Source organism: Saimiri boliviensis, chromosome 1, assembly GCF_048565385.1.
Source record: "Saimiri boliviensis isolate mSaiBol1 chromosome 1, mSaiBol1.pri, whole genome shotgun sequence".
NCBI classification, from domain to species: Eukaryota; Metazoa; Chordata; class Mammalia; order Primates; family Cebidae; genus Saimiri; species Saimiri boliviensis.
Window position 1 is genome coordinate 232,064,446 of NC_133449.1, and position 21,894 is coordinate 232,086,339.

Consider the following 21,894-nt stretch of genomic DNA (forward strand, 5'->3'; position numbering starts at 1 on the left):
CAGGCTTGCTCGGGTTCCTGTTTGTTGCTCTGCGGGACAGAGCAGGTAAGGCATCAAGTTCAGGTTGAGATATGTGGAGAGTAAAGCAAAGTAATAGAAGAACTTAAAGTCTGATGCAAAAAAAAACTCAACAGGTTGAAGGACAGTTTGAAAAACTCAGGTTACAGTGACCCAGGTTAAAAATACATGTTCTCTGAAAGAAAAATAAATTAGTTAAAAGGAAAACCAAAAAGAGAGAAACAACAACAAAGAGATGATGAGGAAGGATAAAGGCACCAAATCCTCTGCCTTCTCTTCTCACTATCTAAAAAGAAAAAGAAAAGCCATACTATTCACTGATGAGAGTGTGAGGATTTTCCAGAAGAGCCAGTTAAGAAGTACTAAGAGGATGTCTGCTCACAGTACATGTCTGTGGCAACTGGAAGGTTGTCTATTTTTTCGTGAGATACAGCATAAAAATTGACCAGTATCTTCAAGCCACTAGCCTGAGTTCTGATGGTTTGCACTTACAGTAGTCCCCACTTATCCACAGTTTAAGTTTTTGCAATTCAGTGACCCACAGTCAACAGTGGTCCAAAAATATTAAATGGAAAAATTCCAGAACAAACCATTCATAAGTTGTAAATTGCATGCCATTCTGATAACATCTAGAGGTGTCCTGCTTCCATCCTGCCCAGAACATGAATTGCCCCTTTGTCCAGTGTCTCCATGCTATATCCACAACCTCCACCACATCCCCGTGAGTCACTGAGTAGGCACCCTGGCTATCAGTTTTACTGTTGCGGTATCCCAGTGCTGGTGTTCAAGGGACCCTTATTTTATTTAATTATGGCCCCAAAGCGCAAGAGTAGTGATGCTGGCAATTCTATATACCAAAGTGCAGCTGTAATGTGCTTCCTTTAAGTGAAAAGGTAAAAGTTCTTGACTTAATGAGGAAAGAAAAAAAAAAAGTTGTATGTTGAGGTGGCTAAGACCTACAGTACACTAAGATATTTTGAGAGAGCTAGAGACTGCATTCACATAACTTTTATTACAATCTGTTGTTATATTTGTTTTATTTCGTTATTAGTTATTATTGTCAATCTCTTACTGTGCCTAATATACAAATTAAACTTTATCATAGGTATGTACATATAGGAAAAAGCACAGTATACATAGGGTTCAGTACCATCTGTGGCTCCAGGCAGCCACCGGAAGTCCTGGAACATATCCCTTGTGAATAAGAGGGGGATACTGTATCTGTTAGGTTTTAAGTGTCTTTGGATGCCTCATGTTTTAAACGTGTTTTTTTTTTTTTTCCTCCACTCCTGCTATCATACAGCAAAATAAAGCACAACACTTAATCCACTGGATAGTTATCACCTACCATGCACCTTGAAGAGACTATGGAGTGGTAAAAGATTTTAAAAGAGGAAGAAAGAAGAAGGGAGGAAGAAAAAGGAAGGAGAAAGAAAGAGAAGGGACAGGAGGAAGAAAGAGAAGGAAAGGGAAATGAAGCAAAGGAAAGGGAGGAAAGAAGGACAAGAAAAAAGAAACCAAAGGCACAGAATTCCAAGTCCAGCCGGGGGTGGGGCTGCGGTATCTAAAGCCGCATACAGAAGCTCTGCTCTCAAGCTCCCCAAGGCCTCCCGGACAACTCCAAGTGTGAGTTCCATCCGTATCACACAAGGAAAGCTCTGGACCATAAAGCATCATCTCCCTACCAAATCTGATTCCTGGTGGTTGATGCTACTGACAACTCTCCTAATTCAAACCGTGGCCATCTGGCTTTCCTTCTTCTCCCTTCTTCTCCGTATCAACCAGCCACCACTTCCATTATTGTGTCACTGCTCTCTGTCTATCCCTTTGCCCCCCTACTGCCAGGACGGAAACAGGCTCAGTGTGGGTCCCTGTCCTCTCCCTATGGACCAAGCCAGGAGAGTAGGTAGTAGCCAACATGACATCATCCAACTGAGATGTGCCAAAGAATCCACCCTCCTCCTGCTCATGCCCATGAATATCTCCTCCACCCACATTTGACAGGGCTTGAAATGTCCTTAAAATGTTTTTTTTTTTTTTAATTGCTGCAGCATTGCTCCATCCTTAAGTTTAAAAACTGTAAATGTTTCTGTTTTGCAGTAACTCTTTGTGCCTCTAAAGCCTTCATAAGACTCTGTTGATCACTCTCTTCTTCCTACACTGCTTCCTTAGGAAGAGTAGACAGTGCTGGGGTGATGGAAAAGGGCAGCAAAACCTACCTAGCCCCATTCACAGCTTTGCCTATGGTGCCGCATGTCTAGTTGTCGGAATATGCGTGGGAGTGAGGTGGCTTTCATGTGGCTGGTGGCTAGCCGGTTTCTGGTCACCCCGGATGTGCAGTGGAATCTACCCTCTTCCAGGTTATAACTCAACAAGCAAAGATATGGGAAAAGAAGAAAAGAGTTTTCTAAGAAGTAACAAATAGAAGCCAGACCATTCAGGGCTGGAAGAGCAGCAGTTATCTATTGATAACCCCATTCTGGTTCCACTGATGAGGTTAAAATAAATGGGGTGCACCATTTAGGTTCCCTTGAGCATGTTCTTGGTTTTCCTTCTTCAAAGATTGAAGATGTTGAGGGTGCTAACAAGCTAACATGTATGTGTGTGTGTGTGTACCCATATGTATATATATATGTGTTTATGTGTGTGTGTGTACCCACATGTATATATTACATATGTATATATTACATATGGGTAATATATACATATGGGTACACACACACACATAAACACACATTTATATGCATGCATATATATAAATTGGTGGTGAGGTATTTTATCACAGAGGCAAATCTATGCAATTATATATTCATTCATTCACTCAACAAATATTTTTGAGCAACTACTATATGCCAAGAATTATTTTAGGTGCTGAGGATAGATCTGTAAGATAAATTTGTAAGATGAATCCATACTTGTCATGATGCTTACATTCTAGTGGAGGAAGAGAGACGGTTAAGAAGAAAAGAAAATGATAATTGTATCACGATCTGAAGATAGTAAAACAACTTACTGTAATAGAGAGAAGCTGAGGTAGAATCTACTTTCGTTTGGGAAGCCGAAGAAGGCTTCCCTGGGAGGGGACATTTAAACCGGCACATGTATTATCCCAAAACAGCTGGGAATGCAAAGATCTGAGGAGAATAAGATTCCAGGGAAGGGAATTGCAAATACAAAATCCCTAAGGCAGGAAAAATCTTGGGGAGTTCAAGGAAACAAGAAGAGTCCAGCCCAGGGAGGACACCTTGGGAGAATTTTAAGCAGGGAAGAAACACAATATAATTTGCTTTTTGAAAATCCCTCTGGTGCCTGTGTAGAGAATCAATTCTAGGGATGAAGGATAGGAGCTGGCAAGGCAGGAGGATGTTGGGAGCCATCCACGTGAGAGACGGGGGTTGCTAGGGAAAAGGGCCTGGAGATGGATAGAAAGGGTCAGGTTCAGGCTGCATGAATTTGGAACGCAAGGCTGACAGGACCTGTGATGGGTTGGATGTGGGGAGTGGAGCAAGGAGAAAGAAAAAACAAGATGACAAACCCTAGGTTTTTGACCTAAGCTGATGGGTGGGCAGTAGTACCATTCTCTGAGATATGGGAAAGGAGCAGAAAAAGACTGGGTGGAAAATCAAGAGTTCTACTTTGGCCTTGTGAAATAAAAATCTCTATTAGACACCCAAGTGAAGATGTCAAAGGAGCAGCTGGATCTATGCGTCTGAGCTCAGTGGACAGGTCAGGGCTACAGCCATAAATTTGGGAGTCATTAGCGTACAGATGCTACTGTGAGCTGTGGGGCTGGATGAGGTCACCTAAGGTGGTGGGGAGGAGGGTGCCATCAGAAAGGAGAAGAGGGTGGAGAACCATACACTGGGCCTGCCAACTTTTCAAGGTCGTGCAGCAAAGGAGATGCCAGCAGAGGCCAGGGAGCTGAGGCCCATGCGATACGAGGAGAACCTGCACACAGAGAATGAAGCTGTTTCAATGACTCGTTTGCTGATATAAAGAGCTAGAAAATGGAGAGCCCCTAAAAGCTCTGACACAAGGAGTAGACATGGAGATGCGTACAGTATATGTGAAAATCCGGTGGTTGAGAGAAGCATAGAGTGAAGACCAGTGGAGGAGAGAGAGATAATCAGTAACAATAATAATCCAGAAAGAGCTGATGAAGCAGTGGCTTTGGGGATGGGAAAAAAAAATGCAAGAATAGGAAAGGCATTCAGGGGTACACTAGGACTTGGTAACTGATCATATACATTGGATGTGAGTGGATGACTCAGTGGCTCTGAGTGGGGATGCTGGTACCTCCCATAAAACAGAGACAGGGTGGGCAAGGACAAGCCCTGATGGGGAGACGCTTTGAGTGTGTTGACACCCAGGAAGGATGTCTCACAGATAAGAGGAAACACAGTTCTGCAAGTGAAGCTGAAAATTCAGTCAGCGTCAATATATGGGTCAGAGAGGACGCTCTGAGAAAGGGACCTGAAGACCAAGCTTCAAAGCAGACTACGGACCTTTAAGGGTTGAACAGGGAGTCGGACAAAGGAGACGTAGGCAGATGGCCGGAAGGTAAGAGAATCAGCTCTCAGGCCAGTGGTTGGTCCCAGCATAACTCTTCCAGGCCAAGGACAGAGTGTGGTAACAGTAGAGAAATTCATCAAAAGTCAAAATGCCTTAAAAACTGCAAAGGGAGAGGCAAAATGCCGTAAAAACTGCTTCTATAAGTAATGTTTCCGGAAGAATATTACTTCTGCTCTTACAGAAAACAAAATGCGTGCTCCACTCACCCCCGGCCCCACAAACACACAAACATTTAACCCGGTTACACTTTCTGGAGCTAGCAGCATTTTTCTTTCCCGTGAACAATGAAATGGGGAGAGAAAGGGAGTAAATTAACGATCACTTCAATTTCCCAAACGTAACTAACAATTAAAATGTATTTTCAGCAAATTCTCACAACTCTAGTAGGCTTTACATTTTAAAAAGAGGGCAATATAGACACGTTAGGAAATATTTGCCCTTCCATTTTGACTCACATGCTTTTCTTTATCTTCCCCTTTGTTTCTTCTCCTCAAATTGCTTTTTCCTCCCATCGCTAGTCATAATATTCAAGTTAAATACATGACTATCCTGAATAACAAAACCTCTGGGAATGAAGCAATTTTGTAACAAAATTGCCAATATTTTAAAATCGGCCAACAGCCACCTTCATAAGTCAGGTGAATCAGTGTTAATATAGACCATGCAGGTCAGTAAGCTTCTGAGATCTCTACTCAACAGTCAGTCGTCACAGGCCAAAAAACGAACAAGCACAAGTGAACCTCCTCACGTACTTTCCATTTGTTTGCAAAGAGTCAAAGGTAAATAGTACTAATCCTCCAAAACATCCTCAGTCAGATTTGTCTACAGGATCTCCAGCCTCCACTCCTGTACCTGTTGGCTCCTCCGTCCAATCTAGATACCCACTTTGTACTCTCCTGACCTCTTGTTGTCTTTCTCTGCCAAAAACTCTGAAGGAAGGAGCATGCCCTCCACGTGTGTTCACTGACTGGCTGATAGGACCACCTCTACATGCATTCACTGATTAGCTGATGGGACTCTACCCTATATACGTATTTATCGGCTGGGTTATGGCACTCTGGTGCAACATGTATCCAAATCAAAGAAATGTGCATTACAAACCATTTACTTACACATTTTTTGGGTAATGTTGGTGGAGGGGCGAATGGCTGGTGGACAAATGGAAGCCAGAAACAAGTAAACGAGTGGAAAAGTCCTTCCGTGCTCAACTCACCTACTCCGACACCCGCTGCCTCTGCCAGGTTTCCTGTTGCTCCCACAGCAGCCTGTGTTCCCTCTAGTCAGCATTGATACTGATATTTCCTAACGTCTTATCTTTAGTTCGGACCAGACTAAGCGCCTTGAGGGCTGAGGCTGTTTCTGTCTTATTTCCGAATTTCCAAACACAAAATCGGTACTCAATCCATTTTCACTGGATAAATAAATGGATGAATTAATTGAGGTTCAGATGCAAGTGTTATAATGTTGCTCTTTTAATGCGACAAGTTATGACTGGGGGACAGGCTGTCCTTTATTTCCCCATCACCATCAGATGTTCTTTGTTCCCTGAGAGGTGCTTAGAAGCTTTGGTCTAAAAGTTACTAGAAGCAGAATAACAAACACTGTCATCATCTGCTTCTCCTAGGTCCAAGAATGTTAGCTCCTTACCCTAACTTTGACCTCTCCTGTTGTAAGACTTCCAGTTGCATATTATATGTTGTTTGGTGCTCTTGATGTTTTATCGGTCAAGTTATTCAGATAAATGTTTATTGTGGGTCTACTAAGGTTCAGGCACAGTGCTGGCCACTAAGGAGTCAACGATGAACAAACCCAGCCCAGTCCCTGTGTTCACCAAGCTTGCAGTCTAGTTGAGTTACCATTTTGTGAATTGTCTCAGAGACTCCTTCACCATCCACGCATTCATCCATCCATCCAATTGATCCCTTTCTTTTTTTTTTAATAAATACATTGCAAAAAAAATAAAATAAAATAAATACATTGCTCAGAACAAGTTGGGTGTTTAGAACATACTTGTCAAATGAAGGTTGACTGTAGTTTGGGTTGTTTTGGCATCATAGAAATATTAAAGCTAGAAAGGATTGTACTGGATAGGCTGTGTCTGCCCCTCCAGATCATCTCTATCATTTTCCCCTTGCATACCCTAAGAGCCTGGCCTATGGGGAATTCATCAAGTGTCCCTGGCCCTCTGGCCTCCAGTCAGTCAGGTCCAGCCAATGAAAGGTACCAGCACAGGATGGGAAGCAGGGGCTGGCGCTGCATCCCTCCATGGCAACCCAGAAGTCTTTCCAGATTCCAATGTCGGCTTCATCCTCTGCCCCATTACCACCTGCCTAGGGGTGGAAACAGCTTCTTGGCTCTCACAAACCCACAGACACTGCACCATTTTTTAACCCTGCCCACACCTGTGTAAATAAGCCTTCACCTGTTTCCTCAAGGGACTTGGACACAAAACCTATCTCTTGCAACCTCCAGATGTAGAATCATAAATTCCTGAAGAAAAGGATCAACTTTCAGTCAGTGGCCTTTAGCGCTGCATTGTGACTTTACTACTCCCAGCATACACAGAACGATATTTTTAAAATTTTCCTATGGGCTGGACAGAATTATGCCAGGATTAAGGTCAAGCCTGGGGTGACAACTGAAACAAGTGTACAAGGAACCTAGTGACAAATGCTTGGCATTTCAAATTCCAAGAAGCCACAGCCGGTGGAATGAAGTTCAAACTATGCTGTGAGACTGGCATCCATCTATTTCAGTTCTGTCCCAAGTCACACCCCTAAATAGGACAAAGTGCCATTTCCAAGTGACCTCAGGTTTCCCACCGGTTTGGTTCACAAACTCCCATCTGCCTGGAATATCTCCCCAGAGCTTGTTTCTGTTAAGTTCAACCCCTTTCCATGCTACAAGAACTATGCAAATGGATTCTCCTTCACAATGATCAAGCTTTCTATGATTATTTCAATCAGAAAATGCTTGTTTTCCTCTAGATACTTGGAACATTTCTTTTGTACTCACCCAGATCATGTACTGCTGATTTGTGTTAGAATTGTGTTCAGGTGTTTTTCTCACTCCCAAGCTTTGCAGAGTCCTGAGGTCAGGACAATGTCTTACATTTTTTGGTTTATCTTGATGGACTATTGCAGTGCTTTAAAAATTGAAATTTCGAACTAAATGTTTGTTGACTGACTGAATGAATGAATTAGCAACCAAACATTTTTTCTTAGGACAGTGACATAATTTTTTCTGAGTCGCAGAAGACCAAACCATATTTCACATATTTATCTAGAAATAGCAAATTCGTAAAAGCAAATGGCACTATATTTAAGGAGAAATATTTTCAGATTGTTTCCATATGTGTTTCTATATATATCGGCTTATGCAATATTTTAAATCAAATTCAACACCATGTGGCCATGTATCTCCTAGAAACTCATAACGATGATTTAGTTCAGAGCTTAAAACAATAACAAGAAAGTTCTTAAAGGAGATGTGTTCATTTATCCTCAGTCCTGCTTATTGTCTAGAAGTTTCCTTTCCAGTCTTGGCTCAGATGTCACTTTCTATCTGTGACCTTCTCTGATGTCCTCAGACAGACCTGCTCCCTCTCCTGAGTTTTTCTTGCCCTCTGTACAGACTTTTGTTGTGGCTTTTAACCCACTGCTCTGTGGTCAATTATGTGTCCAGCTCCCAGTGAGACCATGAGCTCCTTAGGAGAAGGGATCCAGTCTTGTTCACTTTTGTCTTCCCAAACTTAACATAGTACCTGGCACAAAGTATGTGCTCTTTAAATGCAGTCAGAAAGGAACTGGTCTAAAGCCAATTGTGCACTCTCGCTCCAAAAACCTAACTCATGCTTCCGTTGGTTTAAAAACTTGTGACATTTATCAATTGGTTATGACGGAGGAAAACACATACATGCACAAAACTGTTCTTAGGAAATGGTATCCAATTTTCTTAGCTATAGCCATTTACTCAACAAGATCCCAGTTCAGGTATCAGGGTGACCTCCATATTAACCCTTTTTGCTTGCAGGTGCAGGACAGCACTTTGGCACCAATTCAGGAACACGTCCTTGTATAATAGCTAAAATAGGGAACTTGAGATAGAGCCGTGTTTCAAGTCAGGAAGGAGAGGAAACAACAGAGCAGTGAGCATTTACTCTGCCCTCAGCCCTTTGCGAATCTAATCATTTTCAACACTCACACTATCCATGGGGTCAGCACAGTTTCATCACTCCATGCTGCAGCACGACATCACCAGGGGTCAGTGGAAGCATTCTTAGACACACTACAACTGGAGGTGGCTTCGTTGGAGTGAGATTCAGGACGAGGATGAGGTCAGGTGTATCTCTCATATTACCGCAAGCCACACAGCTGCCAATTTGCAGACACGCTGATCTTTCCATTCCCGGCAGCTACCGAACTCCTCTGTCCGGGTGTTCGCGCGTGCTGCTGTTACTGCCTGCTCTTACCTTCTCCCCTACGCTCTCTTTCTGGGTACTTCCTACTTGCCCTTTAGGCCAGTAGTTCTTCAGGTGTGGTCTCCAAATAGCAGCCTCAGTCTCACGTGGAATTTGGAGACACAAATTCTTGGGGCCCACCTCAGACGGTCGGGAGTGAGACCTTGAAACCTGTTTTAACAAACCCTCCAGGTGGCTGTGACGTGGGTTAAAACCTGAGAAGCACCGTTCTTGGCTTGCCGGGAACTGTGCCTCCGCAGAGAGGCTTCCTAGCCCCCACCTCCCAAAGCTGAACTCTGCCCCTGCTGTTACGGTGCTCCCATCTTATCAATAAAACACAGGGCCGACTGTGTTGGTGCTCCTGGAAACCTTTGTTTCCAAAAGCAAGCAAACAAAACCAAACACAACCACCAAAGTAATGAAAACTCACTGACACCATGTCTAAATATCCTGGAAGATTACAAGTGATAGGAGCTGGCCCTGTGCCACCTCTCGGGGTGTGGCTGTCTTGTGCTTCTGGGATTTTTTTTCAAGCTCCAGACTGTTGGTTTTACTACCTCAGAAGGTCTGAGGCCTCTCTTATCGGACCTCTGCATCAGAATCCTGAATAGCAAATGTCTTCTGACCTGAGGACAAGGAAGTCGAGATTTCTCTGGAATTGGAGGCTGAAAAACATGATTGCAAAGCTGGTGACAAGAGGCCCTACTGAAACCATGGCAGGTCTGCAGGGACCAGGCAGAGCTTTCATTTCAGAGTTGAGGGAGGCACCCACGTTCGAGACACTGTGTCTGGACTTGAAGCCATGGGGAGTAATGGAGAGAGACTGTGGATGGAGCCCAACCCACTAGTCTGTCAGCAGAGCAAGGAGCCGCGGAAAGGCCACCCTGTCACTTGCTGAACACACATGCCATTCTCTCCCCGATCACAGCACATCCCTAAAGGTTGCTTCTGCACAGGGGATATGATTTGCCTTTGCCCCAGCGACCCTGACTTGTTCCTGCCATTCCATCCAGATACAGCTCTGCTCCTGAATCTGCCCTGCCTCAGAGGGGCAGGAGGAGCGGGGTCCCGCCAGGGCACAAGTGGCAGAGCGGCCCCTGCACAGGCAGTTCTGGGTCAGGGAGCTGGAACCATGCTCCTGGTGCCAGAGCCCAGTTTCATGCCCAGACGGCAGCCAGGGCTCTGTGCCAGGGCTGCCGTGCAGCCTCGCTGCTCCCTGGCCTCCCTCCAGCACCCGTGCCAGGAAGGAACAGCCTGACACAAGTGAAGAGCAGGCAACTGGATGCTTCCAGCTCTGACTTCTCGGGCTGCCATGCCCTGTGGGAGTGTTACTCCTTTGTCCTGTTCCATAGTTAATTTAGTAATTCAAGGAAGAGGGGCAGGATAGAGACAGACAGACTTGTATTATGCCTGTCTTCAAACTTAAAATATTGTTTTCCAGGCTCAGGCACAAACTCACTTGTCATCGCTTGGTTCCCAACAGAGAAAAAAATACAATGGAAAATTCGATCCTGTGTCACAGTGTCATGGGTATAAATAAAATGAAAGGCTAGCTTGACGTCAGCAGTGAGGATTTTCACATTCCACTTCACTTCCTCATCATCAAACATTTGGCTCATGTTACCCCTTGTGTGGTAGAAACCAGCTAGTGTAAATGGGTGGGGGCTCTGCGCTGTGGCGACTGCTTCTCCCTCCAGATTTTCCAGGCGCCCCGGGCATACAGTCCCACAGGGTGGGCCTCACTCCATGGGCTGGGTGTTTTCTGGGTTTCAGGTGACATTCCTAGCAGATGTCACAATCCATTCTACTTATCCCCTCAATTTCCCCAAGTCTCTATTTTTCCACTCAAATGTTCCAGCTTGTCTTTTCACCAGACTTCCTGAGCATACATTGAGGGGACACTCCTCTTCCTGGAGAGGAGACAGGAGGATGCAGGAGGAAAGAGCTTCGTGCCCCCTTGCACAGGAAGGGGCAGGTGTGGAAGGATTCCACTGTGCCCTCAACATCAACGTGCCCTGAAAAGTGCTGTGCGAATCAGCCAGGCTGTGTTGATTCATATTTTATACACAACCTAAATTTGGAACTATTTAAACAAACCCTGTGGTAAATAATTTTGTAATGCAAACACTCCCCAACAAGCTCGCTCTTTGTCAGTCTAGCTATTTCCTCTTGGGTTTTTCTCAAAGTGTTAAGCACCCCAGTGCCCCAAAGCCAAAAACAGACATGGTCTGGTGCACAACCCAACACATCTTTATCATTAAGGGGCATCTGACTTCAAAGAATGCTGAGGAGTGTTGACAGGCAGGGCGATACTGATGAATACACCAATACCTGTTAACGCAGTACACGAATGAGTGCCCGCCATGACCTGGTTTGATAATTTCACGCTCAGGGCCCTGTCACTAGATCTAGGATAGTTGTGGAGACTCTTCCCAATTCACATGCCACCAGGCAAACTTTCAGATGTTAAATCTTTGTTTGGACATCATTACATTCAACAAATATTTGTGAAGCCTACTTCGTGCTGAGGACCAATGTGGTTCTGCGTATACAGGGATGGAGATGATCCAACTTCTGTGGCCAACTCCAGTCTGCTGGGGAAGGATGTGACAGTAATGTAGGGAAGAGAGTGGCCTTTGGGATCGAGTAGATAAGTTTAATGCGGTTCTGTCTCTTCCTGGCTGTTTGACTTTGGGCTGGTTACTCAGCCTCTCTCTGCAATAAAGTTGCCTACCTCAGAGATTTGCAAGCATGGTGTGGGATAACCGACGTGAGGCGCTTCGCAGGGTGCCTGGGCCCTGACAAGTCCTGGGAGGTGCTCAGCAGCACAGCTTCTTTTCCTGCCCTCTTCCCCGACTCCAGAGTTGCATCTGCTGCTCAGAAAAATACATAAAGATAGAAAAGAAATGACTGTTGCATATACACACAAGGGAGTGCTCATTCTCTCACGCTACTCTACACACACTTGCACACGTGCACACGCTTTAGCCTGGCCTGAGATAGGCGTGATTATTCCAGGCCACAGATCACAATGTTATTTTTAGAATGAGATTTCTAACTCTGCTTCCACTCAGGGAGCAGCAGATTGGGTTGGTAATGGACTGAAAAGGCATTTGGTCATTTTCCTCTCTGTGTGTACTCACTGGGGCAGGATTTAGTAATGCCTAGACCTCAGGCCCTTCTCATTTTGTGTCCCATTATGGTACTGAAGATGACCCTGTGGCCTGAATTCTGGGAGACCTATTTTAGAAGTTATGTTTCTATGACCACAGAAGGTTTTTTTATTTTTTATTTTTTTAATCTTAACCAAAAGAATCTCATGAGGAAATGGTGTTCTTAAAGAACTGTACCAGTCCCAGCCCAGGGCAGAAATGTGAAGCACAGGGAGTTTCCTTCCATCGTTTTTTCTGCTTCTCCTCAACCTAAGCACTGAGCACCCAAATGCCACAGCTGGCTTCCAGAACCTTCTATGATAGTGTCTTGTCTATTTTGATACCATCCAAACTCTTATCTTTTTTTTTTTTTTTTTTTTTTTGAGGCAGTCTCACTCGCCATCCCAGCTCACTGCAACCTCCACCTCCTGGGTTCAAGTGATTCTCCTGCCTCAGCCACCCAAGTAGCTGGATTACAGGCATGCACCACCACATTTGGCTAAGTTTTACATTTTTAGTAGAGACAGGGTTTTGCCATGTTGGCCAGGCTGGTCTTGAACTCCTGACCTCAAGTGATCCACCTGTCTTGGCCTCCCAAAGTGCTGGGATTACAGGAATGAGTCCCCATGCCTAACCAAGCTCTTACCTTTCTTATACCTCAAAACTCACCCTTCCTATAATCCTTCCAAGATCTATCTGCTAGATGGATATGGTTTAGCCCATGAGGTACAAGGGAAATTTTATGCCAGCAGGGAGAAGGATTTTTGTTTTGTTGTTGTTGTCGTTGAAGTTGTTGGTTAGAGAAGCCCTATTATCTGGCTTAGATCTATTTTAGGGCACTGATCATGGCAGGGGAGAGGATGAAATAGGCAGGAGCCTTGTACGTGCATAGAGGTTAGAGGCTCCACCCACACATTCAGCATTTTCTTCTTTTTCTTCGGACCCAGTGCTATGCTGGAGCTGGCCTGTACTGGTTCATGAGAGCTAAGTGTGAAAATTTCAGGAATTTCGCAAGATGGTTGTAAGACACTATCATCTTTAAAAATTAAATCATAGAGGCAAGCAATTAAATACATCATATTTAAAACAAAAGTAATCAATACTTAAACCCCGTCACTTCCTAATTATTTTATTATGCTTTCTCTTATCAGTGCACTTGAAGATATTTGTCTCTGAGATGTGTGTGGTGGGACTATTATATATCGTTGTGTGACTGCATATCTCTTTCCAACTCCATGTTCAGTGACATCACACTGGTCGCTTGAACTCAGACATGGTGGGAGCATTTACACCAGAGAGTTTGGCAAACACTATAAATCAGGGCTTTATTTAGTACTCTTTCTCCCACCAAGCAAGTTAAGCACTTATCAGTATACCACTATTTTGACCTCTTGTGGGCCCAGGAGACTGGCTTGTAGTCAGTTACAAGTGCCAATATCAAACCTCATGAATGTGGCAAGAGATAGGCAGACGTCGCCAACGCTCTCCCTATGCCTTCCCAGAGCCACTTTGCCTGGGTAATTTCTGACCCCCACAAGTCACTCTTGCTGTGTCCCTTCCCCATCGCCAAGACACATGTTCCCCTCACCACACACATATACAAATGCTCCCATAGACAACACTCTCTGTTCCTTGTGAATACCATTAACTCCAAAGCAAGTCTGGGAAACCTGAGAGTCTGCCGGAGTGGGGGTTGGGTCCTGAAGCAGGGCAAATGGGTTGTTTTGGATATAAAGCTAGCGTACATACCATCTCTTATCACCATTTGGTCCTATAAGGTGAGAGAAGAGTGGTTCCGTAGATAGTTTCTTGACAGACACATGGTGAACGAGTTGGGTAAAGGTCTGAGCAAGTAGAAGTAAACCTATAGCTTTGACCGCTGCTTTTGAAAACACTTGGCTTTTTTTCCTTCTGCAGAGTGACTGGGTCAAAAGGTATCATCCTTAAAAGAATTCTTAGTGTATTATATTTTATAAAACCCCATCACATTTATTAGTGCATACAATTTTTAGAATAACACCCAAAGATAGGCACAACACACACATTACTATCCCCGTGATGAATGAAAGAAGCCCCCAATTCAGAAGCTACCTAATCTACCATTGCCCACTTGGCTAGTTTGTGAAAGAACTGGGATTAGGTTCCACAACGCCAGTTGCTTTTTAAATATGCCATTCCTTACAAGGGCAGAAAGTACGCAATGCCAATTTTTTAAACCAGAAATCAACCGAGTTAACCCCTGTGCTATTCACTCTCTTCTTCCTCCAAGGACTCTCATGTTAGTTAGCTTGGCACTCAATTCCATAGCACTGAGCTATTTAGAGTTTCATCCTGGCCATGTGCACCATTTATTTACCAGGAAGTAAGATGAGAGGTTGGCCTTCAGTGTCCTTAACGGGGACCTCAGAGTACAAAGAAGAAGACAGCAAGGCCATGGGATCACAAGGCCACGTTTCACTCATCATGGGGGAAAGCTAGAAACAGTGAAGCAGTTCTGCTTGAAAAGAACGTGGAGTTCTTAAACTGTGACTCCACATACCATCAACTCCTAAACATTTTTTTATTACGAGACTTTACTTTCTAATTTCTAACTAAAAGACTGGATGACACGAAGCCTTATTAATTTGCTGGCCAATTGGTCAGAGACTATGAAAAGAGGGAAGGAGAGTGGCCAGTTTTTGCAAAACAGCTGCTGACCCAGTCCTTGGGCCAGACCCAAAGAACTGTGGAAAAGAAACTCCTTATTATAACCCTGTAATGAGGGCTTTTGTTTTATAAGCTGTGATGGGAAAAAATTGTACCAAACTGTTCATAGTGGTTATTTGATGGGAAATAAAGATTTTTTTAAAGTCCTAACTACCACCAAAGGATTTTCAGTAGATAACCACCTTTTTTTTTTTTTTTTTTTGAGACGGAGTTTCGCTCGTTACCCAGGCTGGAGTGCAATGGCGCGATCTCGGCTCACCACAACCTCCGCCTCCTGGGTTCAGCCTCCTGAGTAGCTGGGATTATAGGCACGTGCCACCATGCCCAGCTAATGTTTTGTATTTTTAGTAGAGACGGGGTTTCACCATGTTGACCAGGATGGTCTCCATCTCTTGACCTCGTGATCCACCTGCTTCGGCCTCCCAAAGTGCTGGGATTACAGGCTTGAGCCACCGCGCCCGGCCTGTATTAGTTCTTTACCTATTCAACATACAAGTCCTTTGTTAGATATATGTTTGCAAATATTTTTTCCCATTCTGTGCTTTCTCTTTCATCTTCCTAATAGTGTTTTTCAATGAGAAAAATTATTAATTTTATAAAAGCCCATTTGACCAATTATGTTTTTAATAGTTTGTGGGTTTCATACTCTATTCAAGAAGTATTTGTCACACTAAAGTTGCAAAGATTTTCTCCTAGGTTTTCTCCTAGGAGTTTTACGGTTTTCACTTTTCCATGTTGTCTGTTTTACAATTTGAACTAATTGTTAGGTATGGTGGGAGGAAAAGGCCAACACCGAGATCTTTTGCCAGGAATGTCCCAGCACCATTTGCTGAAGCATCCCTTTTCCCCCGTTGAAATGACTTGGCACAAAAATCGCTTGACCATGTATATGTGGGTCTATTTCTGGACTGTCTCTGCCATATTGATTACATAGCTATCTTTTGGCCGTTACCACATCTTGATTACTATAGTCTTATAGAAAGTATTAAAATTGCTTTGGTTATTCTAAATCATTTTAATTTCCACATAGAGTTTAGAATCTGCTTGTCAAGTTTTAAAAAAGATCTGCTGAATTTTTGACAGGGATTATGTTCAATATGTGAGCCAATTTGGGGAGGAGGATCTCCATCGTAACAATACTGGATCTTCAGATCCATGAACATGATTTGTGCCTCCATTTAATTAGGTCTTATTTAAGTTTTTAGCAATGTTTTATAGTTTTCAGTGTACAGATCTTACATAAACTTTGTTACATTTACCCCAAACTATGTCATATTTTTTGACGGCATTGTACATGAAATTGTATCTTTCATTTTATTTTTCAAATGTCCATTGCTGGTATATAGTAATACAATTGAGTTTATACATTCACCTTGTATCCTATGACTTTGCTAAATTCAACCACCTTTTTATAGTCTTTGTTATACTTTCAGAAGCACAATAACACCGTAAATGTATAAAAGCATGTCAACCTTTGCAAAGTGTTCCTGTCTATTACTTCAACTGAGTCATGAGAACACCATATATAAGAATCCTACCCTTAAATAAATGAAAGCAAAATCTTTCAAAAGACCAAAGAAATGTGGAGGGAGACTTTCCTCAGAGAGGGCAGGGATGACCATGCAAGCCATTTCTCCAACTCCCTCTCATCCTATATTGCTGTGTTCCCCAGAGGTCCTCATAATTTTATTTCTGACCCTCATTTCTATCACAACATTGAGTTTAGAAGGTACTGTTTGCCCTTTCTTTTGGCGTTTATATGCCTGCCTCATGGGTAAAATCAATGGCAAATGGCTACTTTGAGAAATAAGACACAAATCATTTTAATGTAGCTTTCCCAAGAGTAAGATTAGTGCTTCCTTTTAACCTGTCTTCTGCATTTGAAGTCCAGTATATATAGTCATTAAGTCTGGTTAAAGCAAATATGGGAACCAATTGTTTGTTCAAATAAGTCAATTACTACTAAAAACTATTGTGAATAGTCAATAAATTCTTTGGGGGCCACCTACAGACTTGTACCCTGGGAAAGGTAATTTACAAATTAGATCTTTGTGATTTGCAAATGTGGCTCATTTTCTCTCAACCCATTGGTAAATCAGGGCCACTGATGATTGGATTGCGATGGGTGAGCTTGGCATTAATTTTAATACCACTATTTCTGCATTCTCTCACTAAGTTAACATGATTTCAGTATTAAAATGAAGAATACACTCATTAACCCAAACATAACAGCAAGATGATTTGGTCAAAAATCAACTGGTTATATACATGCAGGTCTATTTCTGGTCTACTTTGTTCCATTTATCTATATATCTATTTTTTCACTAGTACCACATTGACTTAATTACTATAGCTTTATTCTAAGTCTTGAAATCAGTATAAGTGATCCAACCTTGTTCTTCTTTTTATATTTCTTTTTTCTATTAATTCTAGGTGCTTTTTACTTCAATATAAATTTTCAAGCCAGCTTGTCAATCTCTACAAAATAGCCTGCAAGGGTTTTCACTGGGAGTGGTCAAATCTACAGATGAACTTAGGGGAAACTAACATCTTATCAATATTAAATTTAATACATGGACATTATTTATTCCTTCATTGATATACATATTTTAATTTCTCTCAGTTATTTTATCAATTTCCAGTGTATAAGGCTTAGATTTATTTTATTTAAATTTATCCCTAAGTAGTTTAGATTTTTAGTGATATAATCATTTAAAAATTTTTACTTTCTAATTTCTTGTTGCTGATACATAGGAAAACAATTGAGTCTTGTACATTAGCCTTGTATCCTCCAAACTTGCTAAATTTACTTATTAGTTCCAGGAAGAGTTTATTTATTTATTTTGGGGGAGTGTACCACATACATGATTATATTTTTCTCAGATAAAAATAGCTTGAAACTAAAAAAGAAAAAAAGAAAAAAAAATGATCAAAACCTTTGAAAGGACACCTAACAAATGAAGAGCTAAAAATACCCAATAAGCACATAAAAAGATGTTTCACAATGTTTGTCATCAGGGAAGGCAAATTAAACTGACAAGAAAATACCCAAAAAAAGTTTCCATTAGAATAGCTAATATTAAACAGACTATAGTACTAAGTGCTACAGCGATTTGGAGCAACTGAAATGCTCATCAATGTTGGTGGGAGCACAAAATGATAGAATTTCTTTTAAGAGTTTGCCAGTGTCTTCTAAAATTATATAGATACTTATGTGTATATGTATATATACATATTTATGTATGACCTAGCAATTCTGCTTCTAGATATTTACCCAAGAGAAATGAAAACATATGTCCACAAAAGGATTTGTACTCAAATGTCCGTATCAGCCTTACTCATGAAACCAAAACTGAAAAATCTCCTGTTGTTCATCAATAGGTGAATGGAGAAACAAATCGTGGAATAGTCATACAATGGAAAACTACACAACAATGAAAAGGAACATATTATTGATACAACAGCATGGATGAGCCTCAAAAATATCATGCTTTGTGGAAAAGTATGCATTATATGTTTTCATTTATATGAAGCCCAAGAATAGGAAAAAATTAACCTAAAATTATGGAAATTAGATCCAAATAAAATGGCACAAGAGAAGTTTTGGAGGTGACAGAAATATTCTGTATCTTGCTTATGGTCATGGTTACATTCATATACGTTTATCAAAACTCACTGAATTATATACTTTAAATGGATGCATTTTATTATATGTAAATTATATAAATTACACTGCAATTACATTGAAAAAATTCATACTAAACATCCAAAGAAAATGAGAAACTGAGAAGATTTGCAACACATAAGGCAGACAATTTTGTAATATGCAAAGAACTCTTAAAAAACAATAAAAGACCAGGCATGGTGGCTCATGCCTCTAATCCTAACACTCTGGGAGGCTGAGGTGGTAGGATCACTTAAGACTAGGAGTTTGAGGCCGGGCGCGGTGGCTCAAGCCTGTAATCCCAGCACTTTGGGAGGCCGAGGCGGGTGGATCACGAGGTCGAAAGATCGAGACCATCCTGGTCAACATGGTGAAACCCCGTCTCTACTAAAAATACAAAAAAACTAGCTGGGCGTGGTGGTGCATGCCTGTAATCCCAGCTACTTAGGAGGCTGAGGCAGGAGAATTGCCTGAGCCCAGGAGGCGGAGGTTGCGGTGAGCCGAGATCACGCCATTGCACTCCAGCCTGGGTAACAAGAGCGAAACTCCGTCTCAAAAAAAAAAAAAAAAAGACTAGGAGTTTGAGAACAGCCTGGGCAACATAGGCAGACCCCAGTGTCTATAAAAAGTCAGAAAAGTATCCAGGCATGGTGGTCCGCTTCTGTAGTCCCAGCTACTTGGGAGGCTAAGGTGGGAGGATCACTTGAGCCCAGGAGGTTGAGGCTGCAGTGAGCAATAATCACACCAACGCACTCAGCCTGGGCAACAGAGCGAGACACTGTCTCAAAACTAAACTAGAAGAAAAAGATGTACATACCAATAAATAATTGCAAAACATGCAAAGGAGTAATTCATAAAAGAAGAAATATAAACAGACAATAAATAAGGAAAAGACTCCAACTCTTTAGCCATCAAGGAAATACAAATTAGTCTAATGACAATATACAGTTGGCCCTTGAACAACATGGGCTTGGAACTTGTAGTTCCTCCTATATGTTGATTTTTTTTTTTTTCAGTCAAACACAGATTGAAAATACAGTATTCACGGGATCTAAAACCCATAAGGGCCAACTTTTCCTGTCTGTGGGTTCTGCAGGGTTGACTGTGGGATGGGAGTATGTACAGATTTTGGTAGAGCAGGCATCCTGGAACCAATCCCCGATGCATACTGAGAGATGGTTATAATTTATTATTTATCAAATTGATTTTTTTTTAACTTAAACACCTGGGTTTGGTGTTTTGGGAGGGCAAAGAGAAAAGGGTACTTTCAGATCTTTAGTAGGAATGTAAATTGGTACAATCTTCTTGGAAGAAAACTTGTCAGTATATACGCAGGCTCCTTTTGCTTTCACAGGATGCCTAGATGCAGTGGCTAGGGGTGGGCATGCCTGTGTTCTCCCTTCAAATCACCTTGGGTGCAAAGATCCATAGGTTTGTGCCTCTGTGATGTATTTATATTCCAGAAAGCAAAATATAACCTCAACTTTAAATGTAACCATTATGTGCTTCTGTTCTGGGAAGCAAAATTTAATTAGTGTAAAGCAGTCTAGCACTGAGAAGGCCCCAAATCTCCAAAGCGACCAACCATCAGCTGAGAGTCTCTGAATATGGACCCTTTAAAAGACCAGAGGAGACCAACCCTTCATATCCTAGGTGGGTTCCACGCTAAATCCTGAACAACTGCAGCACATTAGCCAGTGTGGGCTCACATGTGGCCCTGCCGTTAAGTGGTGCTCTCCTGGAGCTCAAGACTAGCACGGCTGGAGAGCAGGGGCTTACCTATAGTGTTGAGGGCAGGCGTCCCCAAACTACGGGGTCGGCGGGCCACATGCAGCCCCCTGAGGCCATTTATCCGGCCCCCCTCCGCACTTCAGGAAGGGGCACCTCTTTCATTGGTGGTCAGTGAGAGGAGCACAGTACGTGGCGGCCCTCCAACGGTCTGAGGGACAGTGAACTGGCCCCCTGTGTAAAACGTTTGGGGATGCCTGGTTGAGGGTCTCTTAGAAGGACGTGTATATATAATAGGATATATATAAACCCACCAATCCCCAACCCAAATATATACATATATATATATATATATATATATATATATATATATATATATAAAGGGGAGCTTATTAAGTATTAACTTAAATGATCACAAGGTCCCACAATAGGCTATCTGCAAGCTGAGGAGCAAGGAGAGCCAGTCCAAGTCCCAAAACTGAAGAACTTGGAGTCCGGTGTTCAAAGGCAGGAAGCAACAAGCACAAGAGAAAGATACAGGCCAGGAGGCTAGGTCCGTCTCTCATTTTCACGTTTTTCTGCCTACTTAATATTTGCCGGCAACTCATTAGATTGTGCCCACCAGATTAAGGGTGGATCTGCCTTTCCCAGCCCACTGACTCAGATGTTAATCTCTTTTGGCAACACACTCACAGGCACACCCAGTAGCAAATAGTTGTATCCTTCAATCCAATTAAGTTGACACCCAGCATTACCCATCGCACTACCTATTCACCAGGCTTAGCTCAATCACTATGGCCAGGAGGATGGCGTAGGCTAACTGGCAGCTGGGTTATATCCTTTCTTCTATGGTGGAGGGTGACGTATTCCAACAAGTCCCATTTCGACAACAGGGTAGGGCAGGAGTCCCCAGAAGGGAAGGAACGATGGACGTGCTTAAAAGATACAGATGTTACCACAGGAGGCAAGTAGGCATTCTCTTAGCTGCATGCTCAGGCTCTCCGGCTGCCTCCTAGAGTCACCGGGCCATTTCCCTGTGTTACCTAAGGAGGAGAGCATCAAGTAAATACACTGATGTTGAGTCTCGTGTGTTGCTTGTCATTCTATTATCCCCAAGGACTGGAAGAGATGGTCCCTCTTTCTCAGGTGTAGTGGGATCTGTCCCCCCTGCTGTGGGATCACAGGTGATGTGTGAGAAGAAAGACTGGGGACAAACCACACGCAAAGGGAAACCTGGAGTCCTGAAAGGAGCCTGTTTCAGCCTAGGAACGTGCATGTGTGAAATGAGGCGGCTGCAGGTGGTTATGCAAAGTTGGTAGAAGGCATTTCACCCACGCCCGCCCACCCAGGCTCCATCCACAGAGCTCCTTAATCAACCAGATGTCCTTCTCCAGTTTATACAAATCTCTCCCTTCTTTAATTTCCTGCTGCAGTTGGCACTGGCCTACCAATGACCTCCCAGTTGTTCTTGCATTGTTTTAGAACAGGCGTCCCCAGACTTGTTACACAGGGGGCCAGTTCACTGTCCCTCAGACCGTTGGAGGGCCGCCACATACTGTGCTCCTCTCACTGACCACCAATGAAAGAGGTGCCCC

General features: G+C 42.9%; 1 protein-coding gene across 2 annotated transcripts in view; it reads right to left on the reverse strand.

Moving 5' to 3' along the window:
- Nucleotides 1–21,894, reverse strand: part of PDE8B (phosphodiesterase 8B) — a 371,501-nt gene that overhangs the window by 280,862 nt on the left and 68,745 nt on the right. For both annotated transcript variants that reach the window (XM_074384536.1, XM_074384534.1), the window contains exon 3: nt 11,784–11,922. In XM_074384536.1, coding sequence (XP_074240637.1) covers nt 11,784–11,922 — 139 coding nt within the window. The remainder of the gene's footprint in view (nt 1–11,783; nt 11,923–21,894) is intronic.